The sequence below is a fragment of the Sitophilus oryzae genome, unplaced genomic scaffold (genome assembly GCF_002938485.1).
Source record: "Sitophilus oryzae breed Bouriz unplaced genomic scaffold, Soryzae_2.0 scaffold_1660_pilon_pilon, whole genome shotgun sequence".
Lineage (NCBI taxonomy): Eukaryota > Metazoa > Arthropoda > Insecta > Coleoptera > Curculionidae > Sitophilus > Sitophilus oryzae.
Window position 1 is genome coordinate 1145863 of NW_022146348.1, and position 27758 is coordinate 1173620.

At 32.4% G+C, this 27758-nt stretch overlaps 1 protein-coding gene across 2 annotated transcripts; it reads right to left on the reverse strand.

Moving 5' to 3' along the window:
- LOC115880908 (breast cancer type 2 susceptibility protein homolog) lies at positions 1-27701 on the reverse strand. 2 transcript variants are annotated; one of them, XM_030898236.1, is made up of 11 exons: positions 21330-21526; positions 16007-16174; positions 14661-14906; positions 14494-14602; positions 12370-12537; positions 12107-12314; positions 5419-5633; positions 5102-5367; positions 2583-2807; positions 316-535; positions 1-246 (listed from the first exon to the last, which is right to left on the reverse strand). In XM_030898236.1, the coding sequence occupies exons 2-11, from the start codon at positions 16075-16077 to the stop codon at positions 91-93; spliced, it is 1884 nt and encodes a 627-aa protein (XP_030754096.1). In that variant the 5' UTR covers positions 16078-16174; positions 21330-21526; the 3' UTR covers positions 1-90. The 2 variants fall into 2 exon arrangements, 1 of the variants encoding a protein (XP_030754096.1); XR_004049957.1 differs by lacking the exons at positions 1-246; positions 316-535; positions 2583-2807; ... (3 more) ...; positions 12370-12537; positions 14494-14602 and adding an exon at positions 25754-27701 and having other exon boundaries at positions 14873-14906; positions 21330-22229.
- Between the last annotated feature and the right edge of the window lie 57 nt (positions 27702-27758).

Genomic DNA, 27758 nt, shown 5'->3' on the forward strand with positions numbered 1-27758 from the left:
AATAAAATATATATTTCACAAATTTTTAATATAACAAGGAGCAAGAAACAAACAACTTTACAATTATGTTTATAAAATATATAAAATATCTTAAATAAGATTATCAACGCATTGCAAAAGTACAAAATCGGTTGCCGTCATTTGAGAGCAAGCCATTTCATCTATGTCACTGTTTAATTTTTCTGCGGTTGGCCCTATTATATTACATATTCTTGATTTGCATATTTCGACTATTGATTTTAAATCCTAAAAAATACAATTTTATTTACAGGTTCCCTCAAGAATAATATTCTTAGTCGAAGGGTTAATACCAACCGTTGTTTTTAAGATGTTCTCCAGTTCATTCAGCTCATCTTGTAGATATTTTGATTGTGGATATCTTGAAACTGTGGTATGAAAATCTCCTATAGCATATGCATATTTATCACAGATACTTTCAAACGTTAAATTACATAAGGAAATAGGTCGCCCTACCTCAACTTTATCAAGGAGGAGTATTTTGTCAGGCGGTTCAAAGATTTTTACGCGGAGTAAACTAAAATTTCATTAAAAATAGTTGAAATGTAACAATTTAAAGCCGCGTCCAAGCTACTCGAACAAAATGTTCGCGAACATATATAATTAAACAGATACTAAGTGAAAATTGTGAGATAGGTAGATTTATAAATAATAAAGCCAACAAGTACAGCTAGCCTAGGCCTATTAAGGAGCGCGGAGCGCCGAACGGCTAGCTTGTACGCCAGAGCGTGCGTCTGCCTATGCTGGAGCGCGCGCGTTGTTTTCCGACGGGTGTCGGTAAATCAAAAGGAGCGAACGGCGTGCATTTCGGCGGACATTGTACCGGACACTTGGAAGGGTCTTATTTAATTTCGGGCGTCCATCTGTGATTTTTATTTTTTACCGAGTATTCGACAATGGGAGACGCAGTTATTGACTGGGATCTGGAAAACATTTACAACTAATTTGTTTACACAAAGAAAAGATTTTATAATTTTAATTTTATTGTGGGTTGAGTGTGAATAGCTATGCAGCTAGACTTCGTCCATATAATTTCATTTTTGTTAATAAAGACCTTTATGATTATTTTTATTAAGAACCGGAATTATTATGGGATTCTGAAATTAAAAGTTTGACACCGGAAATGAAATTTTACCATTACATTTTTAGAAATAAATATACTTCTATAACTTTTTTAATTTTTTTAGATAAAAAACGAGATTTGGTATGTTAGTATAGGACATAAATCAGAATTGATCGACGTTTTCATTCATTTTCGGTCACTACCTATTTCACCGGAAATGACAACAACTTTTGATTTAAATGGTACCCTCGGTATTTTTTTACCGTATATGATAGAAAATGACATTCTAAATAGAATGATATATTATATGTCAACTTTTGACATTTTCAATTTAAAAATGGCCATAAATAAACGTTACGACAATTTTACTCCAAATACCAAGTATGTGGTACCAAATTATTCGTAAAAAATGCTTTTTCCAAATATGCTGAGCCAGCCTCGTACCATTTGAAAAATTTGAGTTATCATTAAAAATACGATTTGGGCATCTTTTAAGCGGCTATGAAAGGATACGAAAAAAAATTACACGATCAAATTACACGTTTCCAAAGTTCTTTGATTACAAATTAATAGTTTTAACTCAGTCTCTTGGCACTCTAGATTGAAATTTAAAATGCTATTTTTATTTAATTGGAATTGTCTAAAATTGACGTATGGTATGTCATTCTATTCAGAATCTCATTTTCTATCAAATAAAATAAAAAAGTACTTAGGTTACAAGCTAAAAATACAAAGTTGTAGTCATTTCTGGTGAAACAGGAAGCGACCGAAGGTAATTGAATACGTCAATCAATCCCAATTTATGTCATATACTTTCAAACCAAATTTCGTTGTATTATCTGAAAAAATAAAAAAGTGAGCCCATTTTGAGAAACACCTGGTAGAATCGACTGAAAATGAATACAGGTCTTAAAAATACACTATAACGAATAATCTACCAAAAGACCCCTGTAACCCTCCGCCTGCTAAATATTGATTCTTCAACGACAAAAGTTCTTAAACTGTTTACCGGTTAATTTATTTAATAAAATGCTTGCACTCGAAAAAACAGCGACTACCTAAACGCATCCTAGATCTATAGAACAAACTGGTTGTCGCATTCTTCCCCGCACCTCAGTCCTCGGGACCGATGCGATGGGCTGTGCCGTCGTTTACGACCTGCTGCTACGAGTATATAGTGTGAATTATATATGTTCGCGAACGATTTGTTCGAGTAGCTTGGACGCGGCTTAATATGAAGGGCTTAGAAGCTAAACGGTCTAAGTAGCAAAATGTTAATTCTGAGAAAACAGCCTCACAAGTTTGAGGCGTATTGAAAATCCTGTATAATTTCAACAAAAAAAATAAAAGATGGCGCTAAGTATTTTTTCACCTACGTAATTTTCGCATTAAACAGCTTCGAACTCGTAGAACACGAATCTTAGTTCATTTTCGCCCAAAATGTCACTTATTCGCTTTTGCTTCTGACCCCTTCGTATTTTTTCATTAAAACGTGATTTACTTTTTATCACTATCTGCTATCCATAATTCTTGACTATTATTGACTGTCTTCATGATAGGTAATCCCACAGTATCAAATTCATTAAAGTTTGACAAAAGAGACTGAAACTTTTGTAGATCTCTAATACGCGTTACCTTTCTTTCAAAGGGCGTATACGTATTATTTTCCATTTTTGGTTCCCTTAGAAATTGTGTGCTATGAGACGTAGTTAAACCCCATTTAGAGCTGAAAAAATATAATACATAATTAATTAAGTAATAAATAAATTACTGAGTTATAAATAGAGACGGATCACTGTTTAAGCATGTGTTATTTTACAACTGTTATAACGTTAACTGTATTCCGGAAACTTTGGCAACATATTCTGCAGCTAAAAATAAGTAATACTGCTACCTAAATCTTAATTTACCCTATATAGCCTGATATTTAATTACAGTAACTAATGTATGCTAATCTAAATTATAAAATTTGACCCGAAGTTATACAGGGTGGGACAAAATTAATATGGAACATAGGTCACTTTTAAAAGCAAGTTATTCCTTTATTTTAAATGGAACAGCCAGTATATTATTCGGGTGTTCAATGGGGAATTCATATATCTTCAAAATATTATTAAGGTTGCCTACCCTTCAGACAAAGATTTTCCTAGATATTTTAATCAGGGCCAGTCAACTCAGATATACGACCTTGAACGATCTTTTTTTGGGGTAGTAATTTCCTGGGGCGCTAGATGGCGTATTTTTATTTTAATTTTTCTTGTTGCCTAACAATTGCGTACAAAATTGTTTTTATAGTTGCCTAAATAGGCCTATTAATTATGTTCTGTCATTGTTCTGTATGTCAAATCAGTTTTCCGTTTCCGGCTTCCTCCTTCTTCTTCAGTTGTGTTTTGCAATTGAACGGAGATGTGCGTTTCGCTGTTTGCTGGTTGTTTGGCTGTGTTTTTTGCAATCTTCATTTTAAAATCGTGATTTTGTATTTTTGAATTTTTTTGAACTTTGTTTTGTGTTTGATTTTTAAGATCTCTATTAAAGGTAAGGTTTAAGTTAAAGGTTTTTGATTTATCTAACAATTTTATTTAATAATCCGAGAAAGCGAGGTGAGGTAACCTAACCAAGTCCAAATGTTCGTGAATTTTATTTTTTAACAATGTAATATTTACAACGCCATATATTTTTACAAAAAAAATTGATCAACTCCATATTTTTGTACATAAACTTCACAATATGATATTACACAATTGTTCAAGTCCATATGTAAAAAATACACATAAATAAAACATTGTTTCTAATGGACGTCACTTTCTCTTGTATTCCAACGATATTTGTTATGTGTTCTTAAATCTGGTACTATAATAAATATTATACTTTTTAATCTGTTGTTTTATTTGTTTGTAAAATGTTTCATGGTATAATTTTTGTGTAAATTAAAATAAATTATTTATTGTAGGTTTTTATGCACATAAAATGATATAAGCAAACCATTTAACACTTTACAATAGTTTAACCTGGTTTAACCTTTATATATAAATCCTTGTTTTTTACCATTTGACTTGTTTGTCAACCAATCAGATGACTACACATTATTTTGTAGAAATCTGATTGGCTCTAACTGGCGAACAAGTCAATACGTCTTGCTTAAAAATAAATTGCATCTATTTAAATTTGCCGCCACATTTGTTACTTTCCTGGGTGGCTAGATGGCGCCACTTCAATATACAGATTACAGATTTCTTTACAAATTTGAAACCGTTTTGAAACTAAAAAATGCATGGGAGTTAGCGTTCTTCTTTAGTGTGTTCTGTGATTTTAATTTTTATTATTTCGTGTCAGTAGATCTTTATTATTTGAAAAAATCTAGGTGGCTGTGTTAAAACTTTTGTTAATTTAATAAAAATTAAAGGATATAGAGTAAAATACTCAACGGTAAAAAAAGATACACGTTCAAAACATATTTTATTTATTGCATTTTTAATATTTTATTTTATAATTATCTTAAATACAATTATTTTTTTATAATGTGCTGTGGACACATCATTGCTATAAATCTCATCAACGTACATGTGTCATCTTGTCAATCAAATTTTAAATATTTCCTGCTATGCGTTCCAGTTGTACCAACTTATTTCTTTGTAAAATAAAATAAACTACTTTGAAATTAAAATGACAGACACATCTATCACTGTCAAGGATCTTCTCGTTGGACAGACTATAGACGAAAACTAATATCGGTGTCTGGAGCTCAATTTTGATCAAAAACAAGACGGTGAAAACCGCATATCGATATCTGTTACCGTTTCGGAGTTACGGGGTGTTTTCAAAAATGTGCATTTTTAACAAATCGTTGTAACTTTTTTGCTATGGAAAATTTTGTATTTCTATGAAAACATTTCCAACGCACCTTTTACGTAGAATTTAATGGTTTAAGTATAATTTTTTTTTAATTTTTTGTTTCCATTTAAAAGCGTCGAATTTGACCCACCCTGTACATATCTGCTTTTTTAAATATATTTTACTTACCTACAAGAAACATTGTATACTGTTATTATATTCCCTTCCTTTAGTTCCAAAAAATGACTTTCTTGGGGGTTCCAAATATGCAAATCGTAACTCTTATTGGAAGTACATGAGGTATCCAAAATTTTAATTTTTAAAACGGCCGTGGTCGATCTGTTGGGGATTAATTTGTGGATATCATTCATTTGTTTTAGTGCTTCGTGCTGTTCAACGGCGATTTTTTTCTTAACATAGTCATTCAAAAGGTCCTGTTGCTCTGTTGATAAATCCTTTTAAGGTATTTATATTAAAAATTCATAAATAGTGAATTGTATTTTTACCTGTAAATCTTCAGCCTCTGCATTTTTACAAATTTCATATAATACATCGGGTTCTTTAATGTTTCTTATATCTTTTAATAATTTATTATTAATTTGTACACTTAAATTATTTCGACTTGAATTTTGTTTTCTATTGTTAATTTTCTCTATTTCTTTCAATCTGTTGCTTTCAAAATTATGATCACATAACTCTTCAGCTCTTTGATTTCTACGCACTGAAAGAATTATTTTAGTATACCGGGTGCGTCTCGAAAGTGGTTCACCCCTATAACTTCTTTACTTTTTCAGATAAAAAAAACGAGATTTGGTATGTTAGTATATGACATAAATTTGGATTGATTGATGTATTCAATTGTTTTTCACGGGAAATGGCTACAACTTTTGATTTTTAAATGGCACCCTCGGTATATTTCTACTTTATTCGATAGAAAATTACACTCTGAATAGAATTACATATCATATGTCAACTGTTGACATTTTCGCTTTAAAAAAATCGTATTTTAAATTTCAATATAGAGTGCCATGGCTGTGTTAGAAACACTAATTTTTAATCAAGGAGCCTTGGAAAAATAGATTTGATAATCTAATGTTATTTGTGTCTTGTCCTGGCCGGTTAAAACATGCCCAAATCGTATTTTTAATCATATCTCAATTTTTTCAAATGGTGGCTCAGTAGCATATTTGGAAAAAGCATTTTTTTACGAATAATTTGGTACACACTTGGTATTTCGAGTCAAATTGTCGTTATGAACCTCATGTTACAATTTCAAATAAACCATATGCGAAAATGTCAAAAGTTGACATATGCTATGTCATTCTATGCAGAGTGTTATTTTCTATCGAATAAAGTAGAAATATACCGAGGGTGCCATTTAAAAATCAAAAGTTGTAGTTATTTCCGGTGAAACAGGTAGTAACCAAAAACAATATACGTCAATCAATCCTAATTTATCTCATATACTAACATACCCTTTGAATAAGAAGACTAAGGAAGGAGCATATCAAAAATCTTAGGTCCACCGCGATGGGCCTCAAATATGGCCGACTTAAATTCCGCTTTATCAGTGCCGTTCTAATTTTGCAAATTTAAACAAATACTAATATGCCTAGGTATTAGCTAAGTGCCATCCTATAGCCCTCCAGATTGAAATTTAAAATACTACACTAAAATGGGATAATTCTGTAGAGATGTGATGCGCAGTAGTCTACCGGCAGCCAAACAATGCGCACTTTGGTCAGGAGAGCACAGGAGAGCATATCAAAAGACCGACGGTGATAGCTCTTGTACTATTATATTTTTTATTAAGGTTAGATGAAACTTGTCAAAACGTCCGTTATCGTACGACCTTTCTCCGTTGAGAAAATTTTCGGATGAAGAGTGGCGCGATTAGGCTATACGCTGACAAGCAATTTTAGTTGGCTGACTATTTAGTTGTAGTTTTGTAACCAATATATTCTTATGAAGCCGCGGTCACTTGTAATCAAATAGTCGGCTGCCACGCCCTTTCTAATTTGAAGTTCAATAAAACACAAGTTTACTTAATCGGTAATGAGTTGCATAGAGGCCACTAGCTTTTTAATTTTAACAGCCGGGTGGTCGGGGTTCAAAGATATAATAAAAGGGCGCCACGAGATTATACTCTATGAACTCGGCAATAAAGATGTAACTATTAAGTAGACTTCAACACTAACCTCGAACTGTTGAGTGCAACTACCATAAACTTCAAATATGCTATAACTCGTTGACTCTAACTTAAGTGACTCTAACTTAACTATGAGACTAGACTGTAAATAATACTACTAAAAATATTTAAGCAATTTATTAAAATATTAAAAGTTAACATTTAAAGAAATGGAAATGAATAAACGTTGAAAAGTAGAATAAAATTTAAATAAAGAAAACTAACTAAAAGTATGACGTCATAATCCCCCTTACTTAAACTAAGTACAATATCCTAGGTGGATTACAAATATCAAACTAAATCTAAACTAAAATTGTACAGTCTTACTATACTCGATGTGATTGAAAACTTCCTTCGGCTGAGCTACGGCGTATAGCTACTGGGTTGCTACGGCGGTGTACAGCAGCTCGGGGTACTGTCACTGAAGACCTTCAGCAAATGTACAGGCAGGTGTAGGACTTCAAAAGGTGAACATAAAAACCCTAAATAATATTGGTTGTCTTAGAAAAGAGCCTCAATTATAGAACAAGGACTAGCACAACGTGTAGGAGTTAATAAAGGTAATAAGAAGGACTATTCAAATCTGAACTTTACCTCAACGAGGGTTTATGATATCCAACGGGTACCTCTACACGGGCAACAGGATGTAACTCTGGACTGTTCTGTGCACTACGGTCTGGATCGGTCTTTTTTGCTCTACAATTACGAACAACCAAATAAGATTTAAGAAAGATAACACTCAACTAATCGAAAAGTCGAAAACCAGTCAACAATACGAATAAAAAATCAGTTGAGCATTGACTTAGAATAGGCAGAAGAATTACAGCATACCTTGGAACTATTCGGGTAGTGATGGGTTGTTATTTAACTATCTGTTATTTTATAACAATTATTTAGAAATAACATAACGCAACCGTTACTACTTTTAAAAAATAACAGATATAAAATAACGACACGCAGAGATCGACTGTTCGTGAAACGAAGTCGGCGCTCTGCACCGCCACGAAATTCGATGCTGCTCGAAGCAATTCCAAAAAACAACTAGTATGGATGGAAAACCTATTATTTCGACAACCATCGATACAGGCGGCGAGATGCAACGGACAACGGAGTGGGGTATGCGCTACGGCGCGGCGCGTCGTGTTGGGCAACAGCTTAAAAATAATAGGATATAAAAGAAGCAGCTTTTTGAAACAGTTGCGGGCATAACGCCTGGTGGTCGAGATAACAGGAGTGGGAAAGGAGCGCTGCTGCATCGGTCGATTGTCGATGGAGGCTCGCAACGGGTTGGAGAATAACGCATCAGTTGTTTTAGCTATGTTGTTTTTTTACCTGTTACGAGCATAACAGAACGGCGTTCGAGATAATCGGAGTGGGAAAGTAACGCTGCTGCATCGGTCGATGGAGGCTTGAAACAGGTTGGAGAATAACGCATCAGTTGTTTTAGATACATATTGTTTTTCAACCTGTTACGAGCATAACGGGCGGAGGTCGAGATATGGCGCTGTATGTTTCAGTACTTTGTTATTAAGTTTCAATATTTAAGTATTTATTTATTCTGAAAAATTTTCATAATAATATTTTAAGATTTTTTAAAAATGTATACAGGGTGTTTTGAAAAATCTGGTCATTGATTTAGTGAGTTTTTCGAAAAAACTCTTAAACACGTATATTTTATTTTGTTGTTTTACATATTTTGAGATTTTTACAAAATATATACAGGGTGTTTCATAAAATATGGCCACTGAGTAATCATGATTCTGCTTAAACTGCTTGACCTTTAAAGCTGATTTTTGGAAAACGGATTGACTTTAGGGTGTAGATGTTCGATAAGAAGGGATTTTTCGAAACTCAAATTCTAAGGGGGTGAAACCACCCTCAAATATTAGAATATTTTTTATTTAAAAACTGGTGAGTTTTTCGAAAAAACTCTTAAACACGTATATTTTATTTTGTTGTTTTACATATTTTGAGATTTTTACAAAATATATACAGGGTGTTTCATAAAATATGACCACTGAGTAATCATGATTCTGCTTAAACTGCTTGACCTTTAAAGCTGATTTTTGGCAAACGGATTGACTGTGGGGTGTAGAGGTGCGATAAGGAGGGGTTTCTCGAATCTCAAATTCCAAGAGGGTGAAAACGCCCCCTCAAATATTACAATATTTATTATTTAAAAACGGTTAGTCTTTCGGGAAAACGATTGGACACGCATAATTTATTTTGTTTTATTTTGAATTTTTTAAAAATAATACAGGGTATTCTAAAAGTTGAGTAATTGATTAACCACGATTTTGCTTAAACTGCTCGACGTTTAAAGCATATTTTTTGGCAAATGTGAGAAAATTTTATCCAGTTTGTATGTTAATGGAAATTCTTGCTTTGCTTTATCATCACCATTATAAATTAATAATTCGACGCGAACGAAGTCGCGGGTACAACTTAACTTTCAAGTATAGCTAGATACGTGAGAAATATAAAATAAGAGACGCCCCCCGATGCGCAATGGAAATCCCACAAATTTGCTTCAATCAGATTTTTCGTAGCGTAACTTTTGCATCTCTTCCGCCGAATGCGTTCTCTCTCTATCATTAATGCGCGACCGGTGCTATCCCCAAGTCTCTTCCTATATTTGTCAAACTGTACATGCTAGTTTAAGTGTAAAATTAATTCGAACTCTAGTGTGTAGTTGGTTTACTTATGAAGAATATACTACTACATTTTCTTATATTGCTATTTTTGGCCGCATATGGTAAAATCATAATTAAGAGCTTCTCGCCCGTCGACTGAGATGCACCCTGTACACTGCTACGCAATTCAGAATCTACGCGGATCGAGGGTAGGGCGTAGGTAGATCGGAATTTATAGATATAGACGAGTGGCGGCATTTTGGCTTTTTTATATCGCAGTTTGTAAACAGCGCTTATTTGTAAACAACCCCCCGTTTTTAGAGAGGTATTTTTAGATAACAATCGATATTTAGAAATGTTATGACACCCTGGAAATACTACCACCGAGCACGTCATTGTTGCAACTTGCAACTGCGTTAGTACGCCTGGCGGTGACCGCCTCATACTCTTTCAGATATTTAGCAATAAAATAAAGAAACCTGTTATTTTTAAGCTGTTATTTTAAGCTGTTTTTTATAAATAACTATAACAGTTTCAACTCTTATCTAAAAATAACAGTTTTGCCCATCACTAATTCGGGGACTTCTTGGGCAAGTGGAATCGGAATATCGGTCGGAAAATTAGGCTATTTTAATCCCATTGCGGAAATTGGTCGGCGGTCCATAAAATCATCAAAATCCAACCACGTCTCTGACCAAATGTGTTTCGGAAGCCTTAATCCTTCTTTACGAAGACCTGCTATTCACCAACAGGGAATGCTTCACGAAACAGCAGCCAGTTCTTCACGACGATATTCTGACGATGGATACACAAGAAGTGATGCAAGGATTCGATTTCCTTCACAAAATCAGATTTCAACCGGAAATCTCCCTCCAGGATATAGATAGAGAACTATATATCTTGACTAGTCCCACTCACAAATAACGAATTTAACTACGAAATTTTATCTGATAATTATAAAATTACAATAACCAAAACAAAGGATAAATAAATCCAAAAACATCTGATTTGATCTGACAGTGACAAATGACGGAGGTGATGATCAAAGATATAGAGGTGGACAAAAATTCTAATGCTGGGCCAGTGACAATATTGTGGAGCTGTAGCTGTATAAAATCGCGGTGTATGTCGGGTCGCATAATCGTAAAATTTAAATAAAATAATATTTAACAATAAAATTATAGTAAACATGATGCAAAAATGATAGTTATTTGCGATAATTTATGAGCTCGCACACAGAGGTCGTAGCGATGAAATTTAACTGTTACACGGCTAATCAATAAAAAATAAGTATTGTTTTCACTTTTGCAACTAAATAGTCAACAGGATTTTCTCAAAAATATGCAGGTGAAGAGGTACTTTATACTAGAGATTATTAAGAAAGAAAAGCTCTTTTAAACAAGCCTAGTTTGTTTAAATCGGCTAACCTAAACCGGAGTTATCCTTATTTTAATAAAAGCAAGTTTAATTTTCCCCTTACCACATTATTGTATGAAATAGAGCAAAATATGCTATATAAAAAATACAAATTTCCTAGCGGACATTTTTCGAACTTGAAAATAATTTCTAGCGATTTCTCTTGGCCGATTTACTTATAACAAAGTTATACAATATATATAATAAATAATATATAATACTTATATATAAGTAGTTTCTGAGATGTAGCTGGCGTGCAGTCTTACTTGGCCACCTGACACACTCCAAACTAGATTACCAGATGGGCAAATAAAAAATAGTTAATTAAAAATACATTTACACGCGCTAAACAGTACCTACATTATATGCTCCCGTATACGGCGTTTAACGCCTTGGGAGTAACAAAGGTACAGCTTGCCATACTAGAGCCGTTCGGTATACAAGGAAGGTAATGTGGCTAGCACTACGCTTCAACTGTCTATTATTACCTCAGGATTGTGAATCCCAAGTACTCATTTCAGGCTGAGTCGACCTAGGTACCCAAACTATTTTTATTTTATTGAAAATAGTCGGCTGATGAAATGCCGGCTGTATGATTCGAACTGACAACCATTAGATTGGTAGACGAGAGTTGTATCTCTACGCTACCGGGCACCTTGAAACTTGAAAATGACTCAAACTAATCCGGGTATTTGTAAAATGACTGATGGGAAAATCAGTAAATACGAAATATCCCTATTGAAATATTAATATTTTTGAATCATTTTGCTATTCGTCATAGCACTTAGCAAACGCCTAGGTAAATGACGTCATTAAAATCACTTTTAAAATAAGCGTTAATTTTAACGAAATATGTAATTTAATAATAATATAAATATTTAATCTATTCTTTGAATAAGACTCGTTTAGTATCTGAAGTTCATATATAGCTCTATAAACATTATAATTAGCTCTTACCATGTCTATTATTATTTTTTTCCAAATATGTTACAGGATATACTCTAAAAATGGTGCAACGGACACATCCAACTCTACCTCCCTCAAAATTAATACTAGATATTGGTATAGGAAAAGGTGTAGCATTTTTCTGATAACCCAATTGTGCCCACCAAATAGCTCTTCTGGTAGAGTTATAATTTATTTTTAAGAATGTAGTGTCTGGTGCCTAAAATTAAAATTCATTCACGTTTAAAACAATAAATAATATAATTAATCCACACCTCTAGAGGAAAACATCCTTCGCAGTTCACAAGTTCAGCACCAGATGTTATTAATTTCACACCTAAACGAATTTTATTTTTTACTACTTGGTCACTTAAAGGTTTATCTATAACAGTTCTTATAGGATACCAGCCGTCAGTTAGTTCTAACTCATATGTGTCATTATTCTAAAAAAATACTTATAATATTATAATTAAAGTAACGATTAAAGAATAATCTACAACACGATAGAAAAAACGGCGTCAAAAACGGCTGGGGACGACAATCTATGAAAATTTTAGCGAGTTTAAGCCCTAGACGTCATTTACTTAGCCCGTACTCAATTTTTTAATGGCGCTTGCTGCCAGTTGGGCTTAGGAAGGTTTTGTGTATTATTTTTATATTAAGTAAAAACAAAGATATTTAAACTCAAGAGATACAATTTCTATAATTAGGGTTAATTTTTATATCAATTTTTAGTAAACGATGTCAAGAAATTGACCTCGCCAAAATTATCTTCTGCTGTCATCCCCATCCGTTTTTAACGCCATTTTTTTCGATCATGCGGTATAAGTATAAAATTACAGTTGAGGGTTGGAACCTTTGGCGTTACAGAGCAAAATATAATACACCAAAACACTTTTACTTTTACACTGGACGCGCGTTTCGCTAACCATGTCTTCGTTGTTCCCAAGTGTTCCAATTCCACATACTTTAGGCTACTTGAAGGAATTACTGAACGCAAATGGTCTCGACAACAAAATTGTGATTGAATAAATTGAGCTTACATCGTTATGTATGAAACAAAATTGTTTTCAATTTAATAACAACTTTTTTGAACAGCGGGAAGGTACAGCAATGGGTAATCCATTGTCTCCATTTTTGGCTAATTTATTCATGAGCAGGTTTGAGGTGGAGGCTAAGAATCAGTTTGAGTATTTTCCAAGAGTATGGTTTAGGTATGTGGATGATATTTTTGCTGTTTTTGACACACATTCAGACACCATAGATAATTTTATTTCTAAGTTAAATAATCGTTTTCCTTCCACTAAATTTACGCATGAAATTGAGAACAACGACATATTACCATTTCTAGATGTATTAGTTACTAGAAATAATAATAATTGCCTGGAATTTGATATCTATAGGAAAAATACCACTAAACGCAGATATATTCCTAATGAATCATATCATAGTGTTGAACATAAAATGGCTAGTTTAAATTTCTTAGTTCATAGATTACTTAGTTTTCCACTTTCCAGCGAAAGATATGAAATAGAAAGAGATTACATTAGGAATGTAGCTGAGTGTAATGGATATTCTCCTTCAATAGTTGATAAAATAATTAGAAAACGTAGGTATAGGTTAATGATTTCTGAAAATTCGACTTTTCAGGTGGAGAAAGATACGTCAAAATATTTTTCAATACCGTTTGATACAGAGTTATCCCGTGGTCTAAAAGGAATTTTTAAGAATGTCAATTATAAACTTGTGTATAGCGCTAATAATAAATTACAACAATTATTAGGTAATCCAAAGGATAAAACACCGCCACTGGAAAGGTTGGGTATTTATGAAATTTCTTGTAAAGATTGTTGTAAAATCAGAAATATGTTGGGCAAACTAGAGAGATCAATATTAACTAGATTTAAAGAACATTTAGCTCAGATAAGATAAATCTTGCGTTGCCGAACATATTGTTGATAAAGAACATTGTATAGATATTAATAATTTAAAATTAATTAAAGAAGTCTCAAATTACAGGCAATTAGATGCATATGAAAGCATCAGAAGTAATAAATGTAAAGATAGTATGAACAGAGACAACGGCCCAATTCCTTCAAGTTCTTTGTTCCTACTACTCTAGTGGCGGAAATTTAACTGTTACGCTCGGTGGGCTCTGACTCGGTTGGCTAGATCTTGCCACGCCCACTCGGTGCCCACTGAGCGAGTATATAAACGCTCAACTTGTAGATTGTATTTTAGTTTATAATCATCTGCTGATGATGCTAACATGGTTAGCGAAAAGCGCATCCAGTGTAAAAGTAAAAGTGTTTTGTTGTTTTGTGGTGATTTAGTGTTTTTATTTTGAAGTATAATATTGACAGATTTTTTTTAATATGTAAAAGTACATTTTACCTTACCTTTACAATTTTGGATACACACAATACCATAGTCTTTTTGGGGCAATCGTCCTTTTCAAAAATTTTCCTTAAAGCTGATCTCTTCACTCTATCAATTTCCATGTCGTACCTAACAGAAAACGATAGAATTAAACTTTTAGGAGCTAAATAATTAAACATAAATCTACCTGTATTTTAGCTGTTGAATTATATTTTCTAAATTAAGGCAACCCTCAAACTTTTTACACGTTCTTTCATAACTTGCGAGTTTCCATACAATCCATTTGAAATGATTTTTAATCCAGCCATTCGGAATAAGATTTGGATCCACGCCTTCAAGAATTTTAAAACTATGTTCGATTTCGGAGACGCCAACTCGATTATCCGTATTCGAGACTATAATAGCGCCATCCTGTGTTCTTTGATGAGAAATTCTGAAAATATGAATATATTCTCTCGAGCCTGTCAAGCAGAGGAGTACAACAACAATAAATATTTTTTTGCCAGTTCTTCCTACGTTGTTATTATAGTGTTTTGTAGCTAACGTCTAACGTCAATATAAACAGGACCTTTTGCCGCCAGAAAAAAGTAAATTTCAATTATGGAAGACATAAATATAGATGGTGAATATATAAATCTTTGAATAAAAGATTAAGGAAGGAGCATATCAAAAATCTTAGATCCACCGTGATGGGACTCAAATATGGCCGACTTAAATTCCGGTTGATCAGTGCCGTTCTAATTTTATATAAAAACTGTAAAACTATGATGTAGGGCAGACGTGGGGTAGACTCAATAATTTGTTTTTTTATTTTGCTTTGTGAATAAATGTTGGTAGTTATTAAAATTGTTATAAAATACATAATTCTAATAAAAATAGATCAGTTATAATAATTATTTATTAACACAAACATCCGACACGCTACTGAAGCAGGTAAGTCAAATTGACGTACATTAGAACTTCGGTAATCCGGAAAGATATAGTTTATGTATCTAAATTCTTTAACATCTAATCTTTGACAAGTAGTAAATAAAAGCAAAAATGCAAGAAAAAATATATAATTAATTAATTTAAGTGAATTTCATAAATGATTGGTTTACTACAAGTATGTATATTATATAGTCACTTACTGGCGAAAAGTTATTATATTATTTCATTCATTTTTGACCGAGACCTGCCATTTCTTCTGCAATTTCCATCTAGATTTACTACCTTTATACAACTATCATAGTAGAATAAATAACATAAAAGAAGCTCAGTAAAGACTGACAAATCTACAAAATTTCAAATCAAATTCAAATGTGTTAAATGAATCGTCAAACAGAACTGTCAAGGATCCCCACCCTAGAGTCCTTTTTCCGCCCACCATGCATGAATACAGACCATGCATGGATTGTAGTTATACTCCTTCCTTAATCTTTTTATTCAAAGACTACAATGAACAAAACAAACTTTATTCAATTTTATCATTTCATTGACAGCAATTCCCGAAATTCTGTAACAATAATATAAAAGAATTGCTAATTTAATTACCTTTTATCTAAAACAAAATGAACTAAATGAGCGTTTTGAGGGTTAACTTGATTTATAAGGCCTCCGTCCATTTCTTCAATCCATTCATTACCTATAACATCTTTTAATGATAACTTTCTGGGTTTATTTAGTTTTGAGCTGTATAATATACCGGGTTTTACAGTATTTCTGAAAAAGCCATTGTTTAAAATATATACTTATAATTAAACTCTAAGATTAAAATATACAAGGTGGCCCATTAGTGCGAGGGAGTCCAATATCGTCGTCGTTGTCGAAGATATGAAAAAAAATTATACAGGTGGTTTATATAGGCATGTTCGGTCCTCCGGTATACCTATCGATATGGTCTTTGACAAAACCGGTACCGGGAGACCGGTTTTGGTAGTGATATCAAAAAACCGTTATCGGAAGACCGGTTTAAATCGACAAAGAACCGTCAGAAAACGGATAGCAACGAGACGTTGTGTTGTCTGGCGAGACGCTAGCGAGACCCGTATTCGTTTAGCAAATTTGGAATGTCTCGCGCTCGTCTCGTTAGGTCTGTACGCACCTTAATATTGTTACGGATTCCGTGGGCCCACTAATTTAAACTCACGATAAAATACTTAACGATTTATTTTCTCACTTTATACACACAATAACTAACTAATAACACATATTTAACTACTTATAAAACTCCTTCGCCAAATTGTCCGATTCGTAATAATTCAAACGCGGTATATTTAAACTTCAAAAAACTGTCAACTACCAAAGCGCGGGCCTTTATAAAACCCCCTGGCGAGTGTTTCTGGAACGTTCTAAAGAATTCTGCAATTTTCTTTTATTTTCTGGCGAATTCGCCAGGTTCCTCAATGCACGTTGCGGTTATGTAGCAGTAATGCAGTTATGCAACCAGTAATACAGTTTAGCTCTACATACACCTTGACAATATGATCTTAGATATTTTATCGTTGAAAACCCCATATGTAATATAAAACAGCGAATCCTTTAAATACAAAAAATATTTTAATTCGGCATCTAAACGAAAAATAATATACAGAGTGTGGCCTTCAAAAGAATAGAGATATGGCATTTTAAATGTTCCAATTTTGTTGACTTCAAAAAAATACCCTGTATACTGTATAGGATGTTTTACATTTTCTTTCGGATTTATTCTGTTATCCTTGGTGTTTAGGAAAATATAGCTAAGTATTAATAAAGTTATGTTCATTCCAGTTTTTAACCACTTTTCGGATATAGCGTTTTTAGTAAATTAGAAATAGAATGGCAACACCGCATAGTGCTTCAAATAAAAATAGTGTACTATACCGGGTGCGTCTCTAAAGTGGTTCACCCCTATAACTTTTTTATTTTTTTCAGATAAAACAACGAGATTTGGTATGTTAGTATATGACATAAATTAGGATTGATTGACATACTCAATTGTTTTCGGTCACTTCCGGTTTCACCGGAAATTAGTACAACTTTTGGTTTTTAAATGGCACCCTCGGTATGTACATACATACAACTACAGTTGTACATACATACAACTTTATTCGGCAGAAAATGACACTCTGAATAGAATGACATATCATATGTCAACTTTTGACATTTTCGCATATGGTTTATTTGAAATTGTAACGGTTCATGACGACAATTTGACTCGAAATACCAAGTGTGTGGTATCAAATTAATTATGATGCTAATGATCCACCCTCATTCCATTTGAAAAAATTGAGATATGATAAAAAATACGATTTGGGCATCTTTTAACTGGCCAGGACAAGACACTGAAAACATTAGACGATCAAATATATGTCAGCAGTTATTCAGAGTGTCATTTTCTATCCAATAATGTAAAAAAATACCGAGGGTGCCATTTAAAAATCAAAAGTTGTAGTCATTTCCGGTGAAACAGGAAGTGACCGAAAACAATTGAATACGTTAATCAATCCTAATTTATGCCATATACTAACATACCAAATCTCGTTTTTTTATCTGAAAAAATAAAAAAGTTATAGGGGTGAACCACTTTTGAGACGCACCCGGTATACAGAATTTTATGCTAAATCCAATTATCTACAGAAAAATGGGCGGTACAATGTAGAAAAAAAAACGTAAAACTTTATCATAACTTTTTTTGGTTTGGTTCATCCTGTATACAACAAAATATTTTTAGGATAGGCACCATCATGCAACAACTGCATAGAACTTTTTTCCATATCTTCGACAACAACGACGATATTGGACTTTCTCGCACCAATGGGCCACCCTGTATACTATATTAGCACAGATTATACAGATTATAATCTTTGTTTTTTCTTTATTGTTATTCGTGGTTCCAATTTTCGGAATCGGGCACTAGTTAGGTGACTAGTTTGCGCACATAGCACGCCCACTTATGGCCTCTAAAATTGTGCACAGCGCCTGACCGGCACACAGTAGGCAATATGTCCAAACTAAGTTGCAAAAAATAACATCCACAGTTAGCATTTATGGCAATAACATTAGATTGGAAACATATTAGTTAAGAGGAAACCACATAAAACTAACAAAAAAACATATTCGGAGTCTCTTTCGAGGGGCTGTAAAACGAATTTTGCGCAAAACCTACATTTTCAGTTAATTTGTGTCCAATAACTGCCTTTTTTCTACAATTTTTTAAATAGTAGGCGTTGCATTCAAGTGATACAGTATTATAACAATTGAATCGGACGACCTTAGCTTACTGTCAATAATTATTGTAAAATTGTCATAACGTGTTTTACGTAGATTCCCGGTTGCGGTAAATTTAATGTGAAGGTAAGTAAAAAAGTATCTTTTATTTTGATTTTTTGGATTAAAACTAGGTAAAGGTCAAAGTAGAACATAATCATTTAAGGTTTTTTTGATAGTGGCATATATTCTATCTTAGAAAAGTTAAGTCAAAAAAATCGCAAAAAATCGCAACATTAAATTTATTGGAAGCGTAAGCCTCCATGCGTATGTATATAGTAACATCCTTTATGTGGATACTTCTCATAAATTAATTGTTATAGTAGGTAGAGCTAGAGAAGAACTTGAAATATAAAGTTACGTAACTTTTCTCAAGATTTCCGAAGAGATATGTCATAAATGTCAAATAACATTTTTTGACAAATTGACAAATTTTGACAGTACATAATTTTTTAAATTAAATGAAATGGATTTTTCTTTCAGATTTAAAAATGTGCACTTCGTGACCATTGCTTTCAGCTGTTATAAAACAAAATATCAGTAAACAGTAGGTGGTAAAATAAAATTTAGATATTTTTAATAGGTATAAGTTCTGTTATTTTCTAAATCGTCATTGTTTAATTCTCAGAATATTGTTACTTATTTAAAATATAATAATAAAATATTGTTCACATATTGTCTGGTATTATTAGAGAACCAACTTATTTAAATGACAAACAATCTTGAATAAAAGTTCGATTGGATTAGTATACAAGGGTTTTCTTTTATACATTGACACCCCCTTTATCTTTTTTATTTGACGTTTCCGAAAACTGTCTCAAATGAAAGTGGTTTTGAATAAATTTGTCAAAAAAGTCTATTTCGCATATACAAAGTGCTTCAAAAAGTCTGGGCGTGGTTCAACTATCTTATTTCAAATTAGGTATAGGCTATGCTACAAAAAAGTAGTTAGGATTTTTAGGAGAAAATAAAAATCAAATAAAAAATTGGGTACTAATTTGAAATAAGAAAGTTGGGCCACACACAGGATTTCTAAGGCACCCTGTATATGCAAAGAAGACTGTTTTGAAAAATGTATTCGAGACCATTAAACTTTTATTCAAGACACTTTTTTCGAAAACGTCGAATAAAAAAGATACAGAGGATGTCAATATATAAAACAAACCCTGTATATGGCGGAGGAGTAATAATTGCTCAATGTTTGTCTGTTTCATCTTGGCTCTGCCAAAAATCGTAAAATTTAGTGAAATGTAAAATATTCTTACCGCATTTTGGTAGCTGTATTAGTCAAAAGATGATTTTTCCATTTTATGAATCCCCTCCACCACCCCCAACCACTCTCAAGTCAGCCAAAACTAACAGGGTTCACGGCCTACTGGCATAGAATGTTTTTACCAAATTTGAATAAAATCGTACAAAATAAGAATTTTTGCAACATACTTCTGGATTTTTGCCCACTGTGCGGCCCAGTTATTAGAGAGATATCGCAAAACCGAATAGCGTCATGCAGTATTTACGCGTACCTTATCATGGTCAGTCAGTGGCGCATCTAGAGACTGACTCTGGGAAGGGTAGTGGTAGTATTAAGTAAAGTACTAGCCTTACCCTTACTACATTTAAATTAAATTTACTGAAATGTATTGTGACTATGAAAAAAAAATAACTTTGATGGGTTTGAATTTTTTATTTTAAATGGTTCTTATTAATTTCTTTTGTGACAATTTTATTTTAGACCACATTCTAGCTTATTTATAAATTTCTTTCTGGGAGGGGTAATTACCCCCATTACCCCTCCCGTATATGCGCCCCTGTGGTCAGTCATGGTTACTATATGCGCGAGTCAATTTTTAACGCAATGCCCGCTAATAACGTTACCGTCTGACGTAATTTGCGGATCAATTACACCAAGCGCTATTTCTAAATAACGTTTAAAAATTGCTTAAATGGGCATGTGAGGGTATTTGACAACCGGGGCCGGCCGGCGAGATCTTTTATTTTAGGTTATGTTTGAATTGTTTTGAATTATTACTTTAGTTTTATTAGGTAATTTGATATTTAAGTGGCTTGGATTAGTTTTAATTAAATAAATATGGCCCAAAATATGGATTCCACCTCTTCCAATATTAAAGAACCTATAAAGAGACTTATTAGGATTACAGCAGATGACGACTTAGCCCTTCTAAGAGAATTATTTGTTGCTTGTTGCTCTAAACCCACTGGCAGACATTGAACAATAAAGCACTTTAGCCCTTTAGTTTTAAAATACCTAGTAAACAAAACAATTTCAAAGTTTTAAATTCAAAGTTAGGTTAAGTTTAAATAGCGGACGCGACGCGAACAGAATTCTTTCCGATCCAATAACTATAAATGAAGAGAGTTAATACCACCTCACGTAAAGGAAATAACATCTGGCCTTATTAACGTCCATGCACGCTATTCGGTTTAGCGATATCTCTCTATTACGCTGTTTATTGTTATTTTACGGGAGTTTATTTTTGCGAACAGGAAATTTGACTCGTTTGCACATCGTCATAAAAACAACTTTCGTACCACGAATTAGGGACAAGATTTTTATCTGTATACATATAGTATACTTAATCTGTGATATTAGTGAGAATTAAAGTATTACCTCTTTTGACTTGACTTTGTTGTATCTCATATTTCTGACTATTTAGTAGATTCTCTTTCTCTTTTATAACTTCTAACTTTTCTTCTAGCGCTTTTCTCTCTGATAGTAAATTTTCTATCCATACAGAGACATCTCCATTAGTTGGTCTATTTAGATTGTAGCGAGTATTCGAATTGAATTCGTTCACTAACGTTTGGTCTTTTACTGCTGTTTGATAACTATCTGATAAATTACTTTCACTCATATACTCCCTTCTTAAAGCTAGTTTACTATTTTGTATAGGAGTTAAATCACATGCTATAGGTTTGTAACTCGATTCGTTCTGTTTCATTGGTGTTGACGTTGTCGGTTTGGACAGGATGTCGTCAAAGATATGTTGAGCCTTTTTATATTCCGACTGATCTATAAGGATTGTTGGAGAAAAATTACATCCTAGTCTTCTCCTAGATCTTTTTGAGTTGTTATTTATAGGAGTACCAACAATATTTTTTTCACTGACTTGATTATATTGGTCTGATTCTAATTCAGAAAACTTTCTTTTATTATTTTTATCACTTCTGACCTTTATATCAGCTTTTGATAATAATTCGTCCGATTTTAATCGCACAATTTTGGCCAAATTTTCTATATTTTTTGTGTTTAATAAACTTTTTTTACTTCTTGTTCTTTTAATATTATTAAATTTGTTACTAATAATGTTAATAATATCACAATAGCTCTCTGATATTTTCTCGCTTATATCTTGCTCTGTATTGTAAAACCCCAAAAATTGTTCCTGGTCTTCTCTGACTTCAATTGTTGTACTAAGATTTTTTAGTTTATATGGACATGTAAAAGGTTTTTTATTACTTTGTAATTTGCTAGTCCTCGACAAAGGCACAACATTATTGACTTTGTTTCCTGAAAAAATATACATTTCATGAGTTTAAACATATCAATATAATAGTCCTAGAAAATAGTTGAAGACCTAAAATACAAATGTTTAGGAAAAAAATGAATTTTTAATATAAGTTACTTTGACAGACACTAGTATGGTGGGAAGCGGTACTTAAAGAGACTAATAGAAAAAGCCTCACAAAAGTACAGCGATTTCAGCAATCAATCGACTGGCTCGTGAAGGATCTGGCCGCTAAGGGTAGGCCTGTTCCAAACAACGGAACACCGTTTTAACACCGATGGCCAAATATCGGCTATCCCGTGTTTCGGTGTCGACACAGACACCGGTGTTTACACCGACACCGATGTTGATACCGACACCGGTGTTGACACCGACACCGGTGTTCATCTCGACACCGGTGTTGGTTTGGACACCGGTGTTCATCTCGATATCGGTTTTGACTACCACACCGGTTCTGATATCGACACCGGTGTTTGGCAAACGGATTAAAGAAGAAATAATTTTAATTAATAAGTTCAAAATAATGGTGCTTGTTTTTATCGTTTATTAAAGCGCACCGACTTAAAGCTTTCAAATTTAAATATAATTTTTTGCCAGACTAATCACTAAAATAAAGTGGAAGCGTCAGATACTTAAACAACTATAAAGTAAAAAATTGTTTAATCAAAAACAAATAGAAAAAAAAACATAAACAAACAAAAATTTGTAGCTGTAAACAAACAAACGGCACCATCGACATCGACACCGACACCGGTGTTGATCTCGACACCGGTGTTCATTGCGACACCGGTGTTCATTGCGATACCGGTGTTGAGATAAACATCTTTTGAGGAAATTCTTTAGATATTAGTAGGATATTGATACTACAAAAAAGAATGATACGAACTATGTATGGAATGCATTTGAACGATAGCTGTAAGGGTGTATTTGTCTCAAAAAATATACTAACTATTATTAGTATTTATGTCATGGAATAAGTGTTATTTGTAAGTGATAACAAAGATCTATTTTTAGAATGCAATAGGATCATAATCATAATACAAGACTGTACAAAAATTTAAAATCAGAAAAATGTAATTATACCTTTGTTCAACAAAATGTAAAATTTAATGCTGCAAAAATTTACAATTCTTTTCCCATAGCTATTAGAAACTCGCCAAGACAACAAAATATTTTTAGGATATGCACCTTTTTAAACCGTGCAACATTTATATTAAACTTCTTTTCATATTTTTGTCAACTAAGATGATATTCAACTTCTTAGCACTAAAGGGCCATGTACAGTTCGTCTGCTGGATCTGTATCTATGAAAGGAATGCGTGCAAAAAACATTTAAACAAACAGCAATATATTTTATACGTCGACTTGACGAGTACGTCACCGCAAATCGCTCCGCCCCACGGTGGGGTATTAGCATGAAAAAGGTGATCGAAATTCGAAAAAGCAAATGTGTTTAAGATTTCCCAAAAAAAGATAAATGATAAGTTAAATCATCTCTGCCATGAATGGCGTTGCTATGGGTGTGTTTAGTTGCATTCATTTGTTTCAACGAAACGTCAAAGTTGTTACCATAGACTAATGTCACGTACTAGAGATAGATTGGACACTGATATAAAACAAATGGGTCCGTCATCCACCTGGTGATCCGGAAGAAACTAATGGAGAGTTTTGGCATAACATAATTTTAGCGTTTCGTTACTTATTAACGCTAATTAAAACGGTAACGTTATTCAAGCGCAAAATTATTCCTTGTAAAATATAAAATAATAAATATATAGACTTTTTTACTGCCATTTTATGTTTTATTAGATCATTAGAAGTGTAACATAATTACAACAAAATTAAAATTATAAATACATACATTTTAAACACCAACAATAGATCACATAGCGCCTATTTTTTTGATTTAACAACTAAATTATAATATTAGTAAAAATATTATAGACTACTAATTAACTTTTACTAAAAATACTATATATTACCAACTATGTACTTACTTATTTATGATTAAACTATTTTTTTATTTGGTTTATAAATTATTATTTCTAAAATGTCAAAATGACTTTAATTAAAAAGTTTAGTATCTAACACGAAAATGATGGTCGACTGTAAGTATCAGAATGCACAAACTAATAAAAACACAAACTATAAACACAAATCACTGAACTTTCCGACAAATCAGGAATATCTGAATTAATAATTATTTAAATAATGATTTAAAAATAACTTGACGGATCACCAACATTTTGTCAACTAGACAAAAACTAGACCATAGACAATAGTTAACATAGAGACTGTCATGTCATCTTCATAATATAAATTAGAAACCTGTACTTTAATGTCTTTTGCGCCGTCTGGCGTTGCGGAAGAAACTAAATTTGTAGTTCTATAAAATTACCATTGAGTGTCTAGGGCATGGTTGTTACTTCTCACAGATAAGAGGTAAATGGCTAAATTTTATGTTTAAAATTATAAATTGTTGTTGTTCTTGTGCTCTTTTTACGTTTATATTATTGTTTTGATTGAAAATGGCTCAGCAAGCTGCAGGTATGTATTCTACAAAAACGTATTATTTATTTTGATATTCTCTATACTAACGATTTTTTTTGCAACTAAAAGTTAGGCGTTCAGAAAATTTGATTAAATTTGTGACATTTTTATTATACTTAGAGATTTAATTGCGCATTTCAAAGAATTCAGCATATTGTCTATATACGTTTTACCTAGTAAACATTGGGCTTTCATACAGTAAAATAAAACACTGCGACTTTTTGCGATTTTGCTGATAAAATGAGAAAAACATTCTTGGTTTCCTCTAATTTGCCAATCAGTGATATACTAATGCGAGGTGTAAACCGCGATGGACTTTAGTGGTATGAGCATTGCTCGCGGATCAGTCGTAGCATTAGTAGTAGTAGTTGCGATATTACTACTGGCACTGACCGTGGAAACACTGGAACAGTGATTTTTCTTTCTTTTTTTAGAATCGACGAATTATCCTTTATTTTGTTCATATTATTTCCTCTTTAATTGAAAATAGCAATAATTTATATAAGGTCTACATAAAAAATTTTCGATCAACTATCAGTGTCAAATACCTACTAAAATGTCAATAATACAGTGCGCCCACTCATTTTATTGACTACTTGCAAATTTGTCGAATTTTTATTGATGGGACGCGTCGTCTAATTTTTTACGAAAAACATCGAGAGAATATCGTTTCCCCTCTCACGGATACCCCGTAGCCTTAGAACGGACAGACGTACTGTATATTATAACACTTTTTAGTATAATTATTAGTTAATATTGTGTAGTATATATATATATATATATATATATATATATATATATATATATATATATATATATATATATATATATATATATATATATATATATATATATATATATATATATATATAAGTCTACAAACTTCAATAAATTTATTAATATTATAAAAAAATCTTTGTATGTTTAACTATTCAAATATGTATCATTTTTGCCAATTTAAAGTATATAAACTTACCTTCCAAAGCTTCATATGTATTTTCACCTTTTTCAATATTTGCTGGTTTGAAATGACTAACAGATCTAGCAACATTATGTATATTAGCTAAATTCATATTTAAGTCATCAAAATTCTCCCCTTCAAATATGTTTCTAAAATTTGACCTTCTTTCTGGAAAATGTGTAGCAGCCTTAATATTTTGATTTGGAAATGGATTTGGATGAATTGACTTCTTTTCTTCATTACAATTGTCAGTGATCTGAGCTTGCTTTAATGATGTAGTTGCTGCTTTAAATCCTTCAAAATTTCTTACTCCTAAATCATCAAAATTTTCACCGTTAAATATATTAACGTGAATTGAAACACAATTTTCATCATTCATTGCATTTTGATCTGCACTCAAATATTTTGAATTTTCATCTCTGTGTTGATATATGTTATCTTTTCCCAAACCAACTTTATATGTGTCTTCAAATGCTGCTAAACTAGTCGATGCTACTTTAAAGCCTTCAAAATTGTTTGTTTTGAGATCATCAAAGTTTTCTCCACCAAAGATATTATTACTTGATTTATTTACCACCGTTTTATTTATAGAAATGGTTTCAGACGTGGCACTTTTATTATTAACTTTAAAATTTCTTATTCCCAAACCATCAAAATTTTCATCTTTAAAAATATTAACATGATTTAAGATAGAATTTTCAGCATTAATATAATTTTTATCTTCACAAAAATGTTTAGAATTTTCATCTTTGTGCTGATGTATGTTATCTTTTCCCCAAGTAACTTTATATGTGTCTTCAAGTGTTGTTAAACTAGATGATGCTACTTTAAAGCCTTGAAAATCACTTGTTTTAAGATCATCAAAGTTTTCTCCAGCAAAGATGTTTTTACTTGATTTATTTATAGCCGCTTTATTTATAGAACAGCTCCCAGAAGGTACAGAAAGGGTATTTTCGCAATTAATTTTAAAAAGTTGTCTAGAACTACCAGATTTTTTTACATGTACAGGCAGTATTGGATTCAAACTTTCCAAGGTATATTCTTGAAGATCACTAAAATCTTCATCATGACAAGTATTTTTTAATGGCGATCTAAAATTATTTCTGTTATTATCTTCAATTAATGAATTTTTCAAAGAATCTTTTCCCACTCCATGGATTCTTTTTGATCTATCATCAGAATCTGCATATTTGACTCCCTGATCAATATTTCCAAAATTAGATGGAGTATCAACATCTATTCTTGAGTTATCTTCCATTGCTGGTTTATGTCGTAAGTAATTAAATTTTTTACTCTTATCATGTGGAACATTATTATATAAGATATCATCGAATAACTTAGAATGCATCTGTACTTTGTCTTTACACATCTCAATTTTTTTACCTGTACAAGTCTGAAAACCGATGAGGAGGTTCGGTTGATCTAATTTAGTTTGATCACTTTTCACACAATCCTTCATAGACAAATGTGTACAATTAATATCAGTACTTATTGAACCTAGCTGCGGAACTAGTTTTTTATCATGATGTACCTTGGTATTTTCAGCTAGTAAAGTTGCTTTTGTACTTAATAGTTTGATAGTATTCTGATTCTGTTCTTCAGCTTTTTCAAGTTCATATATTCGACTAAATATGTTTAGTGTATCTTTAGAATTCCCAACAGCATCATATTTATTACTAAACTCTGCGTTTGAAGTACTTTCATCGCCAGCTGTCCTTAATACTTCTTTAGCATCAAATATATCACAGGATTTACGTTTATGTTTCTTATTTCTACGAATTTTATTTAAAGATTTACTGGTGTTTAAAATTGGTGATAGCGGTGATTTTGGTGTATTCTCGCACTCCACAAAATTACACTCATCTTCCACATTATTAGTTGGATTGATACTCTTATTATCCATTCTTATTTGCGTTTAAATATTAAAAAAATCTATATATTTACAAAAGATGTATTTACAACACTTTTAGGTTATTACAGAAATTTAAAATTGTAAAACTAAAGCAGAGTATAGGCAACC